The sequence below is a fragment of the Halyomorpha halys genome, unplaced genomic scaffold (genome assembly GCF_000696795.3).
Source record: "Halyomorpha halys isolate HHAL.00 unplaced genomic scaffold, Hhal_1.1 Scaffold459.1, whole genome shotgun sequence".
Lineage (NCBI taxonomy): Eukaryota > Metazoa > Arthropoda > Insecta > Hemiptera > Pentatomidae > Halyomorpha > Halyomorpha halys.
Window position 1 is genome coordinate 865,690 of NW_027116111.1, and position 6,187 is coordinate 871,876.

General features: G+C 28.9%; 3 protein-coding genes across 4 annotated transcripts in view; 2 read left to right on the forward strand and 1 right to left on the reverse strand.

The window, feature by feature from the left end:
* The first annotated feature begins 341 nt into the window (after positions 1 to 341).
* On the forward strand, positions 342 to 602 carry LOC106683055 (cytochrome c oxidase assembly protein COX19). Its single transcript, XM_014424264.2, has one exon. It carries the CDS (start codon positions 342 to 344, stop codon positions 600 to 602), a length of 261 nt encoding a protein of 86 aa, XP_014279750.1.
* Positions 603 to 610: 8 nt separating this feature from the next.
* On the forward strand, positions 611 to 1,369 carry Ppcdc (phosphopantothenoylcysteine decarboxylase). The gene is made up of 2 exons (XM_014424263.2): positions 611 to 922; positions 1,043 to 1,369. The coding sequence occupies exons 1-2, from the start codon at positions 611 to 613 to the stop codon at positions 1,343 to 1,345; spliced, it is 615 nt and encodes a 204-aa protein (XP_014279749.1). The 3' UTR covers positions 1,346 to 1,369.
* A 2,569-nt stretch (positions 1,370 to 3,938) lies between these two features.
* Positions 3,939 to 6,187, reverse strand: part of LOC106683056 (phytanoyl-CoA dioxygenase, peroxisomal) — an 8,068-nt gene continuing 5,819 nt past the window's right edge. For both annotated transcript variants that reach the window (XM_014424265.2, XM_014424267.2), the window contains exon 8: positions 3,939 to 5,576. In XM_014424265.2, coding sequence (XP_014279751.1) covers positions 5,517 to 5,576 — 60 coding nt within the window. In that variant the 3' untranslated portion in view covers positions 3,939 to 5,516. The remainder of the gene's footprint in view (positions 5,577 to 6,187) is intronic.

The following is a 6,187-nucleotide window of genomic DNA, read 5'->3' on the forward strand; positions in this document are numbered from 1 at the left end:
TGATAGTACAGAGTCCTTCGAGATTGAATCAGTCTAAAATTTGAATTATGAATCTCACTCCGACTGACTGTTTAGGAATCCCATATTGAGAGAGCAGATACTTATTACTAATGGCAGCTAAAGTTTTACCCTATTCTTAAATTTTCACTAACCGCACAAATTTTTTTTCACTAACCCCATGAATGTATGTTTTGAAATTATAAATATAAAAATAAGATCCTCCTCAGAATTACCTGTAAGGTTGGATAACCTACTCATTTGTACGAGGTTATAATACTGATAAGAGGATAATTAATTTGAATTACTATCTATGTAAATTGATTAGGTCATAAAATTATCTAATGTCGTCTCTGACATTTGGTCAAAAAAAGTTTACCCCAACCCCTCCCGAAAAAGGTAGTTTCCCGTTAGATCACGATGGTCAGTGTAAAAGGACTATGTTAAAATATATGATATGCCTGAGAAATACCAACAGTGATAGCTCTAAATGTCGGCAAGAAGCAAAAGAGTATCTTGCTTGTAGGATGGACAATAATTTGATGGCAAAAGAAGATTGGTCGAAATTAGGATTTAAAGAAGAAGAAGTTAAACAGGAAAATTAGTTTCAGCCATGAAGGACTGTAATATATTAATTTGTGCCACAGCTAGTGTGGCTACCATTAAGCTCCCCTTGCTTGTTGAAACCTTTTTAAAAGAAGCGAGCTCCTGTTTTAAGGTAAATGTTAAGTACTGTTTGACTGAAAAAGCTATGCATTTTGTATCGAAAAATGAACTAGCACCTGTAGAAGGCTATACTGATGAGGATGAGTGGAGTAGTTGGAAGAAAAGAGGTGATCCAGTTCTGCATATTGAATTATCCAAATGGGCCGATATATTGGTCATAGCTCCTCTAGATGCCAATTCCTTGGCTAAAATTGCTACAGTATGTTATTTTAAAATCAATAAATAGTGTTTTGATGCCAATTATAATTTTAGTTTAGAGCATTGTAAGCCATAGAACTCTGTCTATAACATAATGTACTTAATGAGTATCATGTTTCAGGGAATATGTGATAACTTAGTGCTCTGCACAATCCGTGCATGGGATATACGTAAACCATTAATATTTTGTCCTGCCATGAATACCAAGATGTGGAATCATCCCATAACTTCAACACAAATAAATATTCTTAAAAGCTGGGGGTATTCAGAAATACCACCAATTGCCAAAGTGTTGATGTGTGGCGATAGTGGTGTTGGTGCTATGGCAGAAGTACCTGAAATTGTTAGAATTATTATTGAAAAAATACCCAAGAGCTTACAAATTAGAGATATTATTTTTAATGAATCAGAATGCAAAGCTTAAAAAATAAATTTCCTTTTTTTTAAATTTGTATTTTTTACATTTCATGTATCCCAAAGATTTTAGCTTGCTTTATTTTGATAACCCATATTTTTACACCATTAAAAGTGAATATCAAGGAAAATTAAGATATTGTTTTGAATACCCTTAAAAAACAATCCATAGGAATCAAAGTAAATATTTGTTAAAGCTTTTACTCTACAGCTCTAGCTTTAAGAAACTGTACCTTGGAAAATTAAAATGTCTTTATTATTATATTTAATGTTCATCATGATAGTATGAATGTGAAGATAATCGGTCATTTACTTGTGGAAATATTAATTAATAAGATAACCAACTCTTTTATAGGACCGGGGTTTGATACTGCTTATTGGACTATTATATATCTGATAGATTTCTAAAGTTAAGTAAAGTCAATGTCAATTAGATATTGTTCATACCACAAAACAAAACTTAGTACTCAGATATCTAAAAGATTTGAAGCTTTTTTAATATGGAAATTCAATTATAATCTTTTGATCATGATTATGTGGGAAATATTCAGGTAGTTATTTTAATCATTAGTGATCTTTTACTTTCTTTTCCTTATTTATTAGTTTATAACTCACTTGTCAATTTACATTTTTTTAACTTTAGCCGTCTTGTCCCTAGTTTTATAATTTTACCCCTATTTGTCGTTATCTAGTGGTTATTAATTATACAAATTATAGACTAATGAATCACAGAAAGGAAGTCAGAGGTTATTAGGAATATATCTTCAAACAATGATAAATTTATTGTAATTACTTGCAATGTTTTCTATTACATGTTGAAGATTGTATTCTAAAATTTATAGATCCTCAAAAGTTGTATTGCATTTAGAAGGCTAATGATCTTATAAGTTGAAAAAAAAAAATTCTAAATATACTACACTACCCGGTAACAGCAACGTCTTTTTAAGTCAGATGATCTTCAGTAAGGGCTCTCCGTATCCCACTTGAATGGTATCCCCTAACTCAGTATTATCACCTTCCTCTAGGCTCATTTTCTAACCTGCTAAAACAAATAAAGCATACCTGTCCCTTGAAGATTAAATGACAGTTTTGCTAGCTAATACAATGTTACCTAAGTTAGTATTCTTGAGAATCACTTTTTCGAATTTCTATGTTTAGTTTTAATAGATAATTCACCATAAGAATTGTGGTAAAATAAAGTCTTATAAACGCAAATCTAGGACTCAGAGAAGTGAAAAGTCCCAGAGACAAAAAATGATTTGTAATGCAGAAGTTAAAGGTAAAATATTAATTTCTTTCTGGTTTGCTAAAAAGTAAGTATAATTGCATTAATTACTTAAACATAAAACTGACAATGTAAGCAAAAGGTAGTTTTTGTCATTACAACAGGGAATAGAGGGGAAGGCAAGATTCTATGAAGTTATAAACATATGAATCTGAGAAAAATAGAATTTAAGAATATTTTAGACTGTAAAACTCAGTTCTCAACTTCTGAAAATTACCACAATTAAAAATTTAGAAACATTAGATAAGGTTCTATGTAGAAAGGAATGTATAAAAGCAAAAATCTCTGTTTTTCCTAAAACCTCATGTAACATTTTCATCTACTCATATCCTTAAATAGTTATAAAAATTAATCAAATTGCACAAACCTCAATCAATTATAAGGCATATTTAATCAAAAGCTTATCATTATGAGGCCAAATGAGATCCACGAAATGTTACTGGCCAAATTAAAATAAATTTATCCAATTAAATGATGATCAACAGTCTTATTTAGATAGGGCTTGTTTAAACATTTTTCATATTGTGAAAGTGGGTATTAGTAAATAAAATCATATACTTTGGGTTGCATTCACATTTATTAAGAAAAATAGATACATTTATGATGAAGATATACACAATATATCACACAACAATATCACATTTCAATCTTGTAAACTAGTACTGATATTAGCAAATAAAAGAAAAAATCTGATATAAAATAATCACTTTGAAACAAATTAGTTACTTCACAAAGAATAAAAGTTTAAGCAATATGTTGACTACAATAGTGCTTCTTTGTTGATATTACTAAATAGTAAAAAAAAAAACTTCGTCTAAATTAATAAATGTTTTGTGAATTTTATAAAAAAAGCTTCTTCATGTATTATATTAAATATTGTATAATTTGTACTGTTTATTTTATCTATAAAAGTTTTTAATAGATTTTATATTTGGATTGAGCACATATTTGTAAACATACATATTTTGTTTCTCCAGTCAAAATCCTTTGAAATTCAAGGAGTGAAAATTCTTTTTTAAAATACCACACAACTGTGAATTAACTTTATTTTTGTTGGAACAATATTATTAACATCAGCTACAGGTCCCTAAAATTAATATTTTAAGGAATTTAGATGTTTAATAGATTATATCATATTCTAAAGTTTTAAAATAACATGACATACGGCTGAAAATCACTCATTGGTAACAAAACATTGAATTTCCTCTACATTTTTGCCATTTTCCTCCTCCAAACACTGCTATATATGGCACCCAACCTTTACCTCAATTTACTGAATATTTACCTCTTTTTTGAGCCACCCAACTCATTGAGTTCATTTTCTTTTTTTTTATACCCATTAATACTATATTATTCTTTTGATTGTGGTTTCCTTTTATTTTATGCTCTTTAGTTTGATTTCTCTTGGATCTGTTTTAAATATAATTTAAGGTAAATAAATAAAGGAAAGAGATCCTGTTCATTCAATGGGATATATGCATATTTTTATCATCCCATTCACATTACTAAGTATTTAGGTGGAAGCCAGAGTTCTCTATGATCATTGGTTCAAAAAATATTAATTTTCGAAGTTGTCATCAAGCTTACTCCATAATTAACAACTGAAACCAAAACATCACCTGTTACAGGATGCTCCACTTGAGTCTATGAATTAAACGTGAGCACTATTTAAATTATGTATTTATCTAAGAAATTTAGAGATATTTTATTAAATAATGATTATTCATTATATTTATGAAATAATCTCATCAAACTGTAAATTCCAAGACAGTTGCCATCATGACAGTATTGTCTCACTAGGTTAGGTATGATAGTTGATGTAGACATAGTTGACAGTACTATTTGACAACAGTAATGCTACTGTCACGTTATATAACAGTCATCATAATTATGAATTTGGAAAAAAAAAATTTGATAAAACAATCATTTCAGACATAACTGTTCCATCAATCACGAAATAACTTAGTTTCATTAAACAATCATTTAACAAATTGGACTTGAGAAAAATGATAAATAATTATTTTAAAAATAATTTGTTTGGATTATTTAATGATTTATTTTAAAAATAGTAATTATGACCACCGTTAAGTTGAGTTTACTAACTTATCAACTTCTTCACAGTAGGTACAACCCCAAGCTCAAAGTTCAAGACAGATCTTATTTATCCATTATTCATTTTTGAGAAATTCTCAGCCGACAAGATTATTAACAATTGGGAACTTTGACAAATTGGTCAATTCAATATGATCCTTGATTTCAGGCAATAATCTATGAACAGATAAACAACACCACCAGGAGGAAGATAACACTAGCATTGTGGTAGTTTTAAGTATTGACGTTTTGCATGGTAAAAAATTAACTATTTTATGTTAGACTTCAGAAATTATAATTTTAAAGGCAAATCTATCGTCCAAAGGTAGTTTCACTTGAATCTGTGACATATTCCTACACCCTATTTACAATTTAAGTATAATGCTATTTCTTAGTTGATTTATAAAAAAAAAAAATCTGGTGCAAATCATATAAAGGTGGTGGTACTGCCCTCACTAATAAATTTTGTTAGTAACAGAACTGCTAACAACCAAAATATAATGATATTCCAAAATGACTTATTTTGGCTACAATCTAGTAATATATTACAGTCATCTTTTTATAACAGTAACAGTTTCCTTTTAGAAATAAACAGTCACCCTTAAATTATAAAAAAGAATTCTATAAATAGAGTCAATATTTAACTATATAGCTGACTTTATGAAGATTTGGAATGTTTTTGAATCAATTGGAAATATTCTGGATGAGATGTGATTGTAATACTTCTGTTATTTGATTATAAACCTCATCACCAATCCATAACTACAATACCATTTGATTTACAAATATAATCCTGTATATGTGTTCACAGAGTTCTTTCTTCCCCCCGAACCAACCTGCCTCTGAGGTGCCAAATCTCCTGAAACTGTATAAACACGACCATCAGACTATTCATTAAAATCTTTAAAAAAAATATTTCATTGATTAATTGATACAAAACTAAAATGTCCAGGGTTTACATGGTTATTACCATAAAATCATGTTCCTTAGTAAGAATCTAGTCATAGCTCAATACTTGAAATAATATTTATTTTTTGAAAGAAATACTTAGTCCTATTTTTATTTTATTTTATCCACCAGGGTCCTAAATACTAAAACTAAATTTTAAAGACTTTATTTTTGGTAATGGGTAATGGTGAAATTTGGCAGTTGAATATGACCCTGGTAGTGTGATCATCTCCTTAAATATTCATCATTAAAGAAGTAATTCCATAACAAAACATTGAGCTCAAAACTTTTTGCGGTACAGGCTTTTTTCTTTTTTTCAAGTTGTGTTAAGATATTGATGTTAAAACCAATGGAAACTTATTCTCAAAATCCACACCGTACTAATCCCACCAAATTGACAGCATGATCTTTTTCTGATGCAATTCAGTGTTCAATATGATTTGTGTTGGTTAGACCATGCCTGATTATGTTCATTTGTCTATCCTTTTATTTGTATATATTTTAAGAGTTTTTTATTTTATATTATTT

What these genes read in the sequence shown, in the direction of transcription:
- LOC106683055 (XM_014424264.2), top strand. Translation starts at nt 342, where the DNA reads ATGTCGTCTCTGACATTTGGTCAAAAAAAGTTTACCCCAACCCCTCCC.
- Ppcdc (XM_014424263.2), top strand. Translation starts at nt 611, where the DNA reads ATGAAGGACTGTAATATATTAATTTGTGCCACAGCTAGTGTGGCTACC. An exon ending in CCTTGGCTAAAATTGCTACA is followed by an intron (nt 923 to 1,042) that starts GTATGTTATTTT and finishes ATCATGTTTCAG; the next exon opens with GGAATATGTGATAACTTAGT.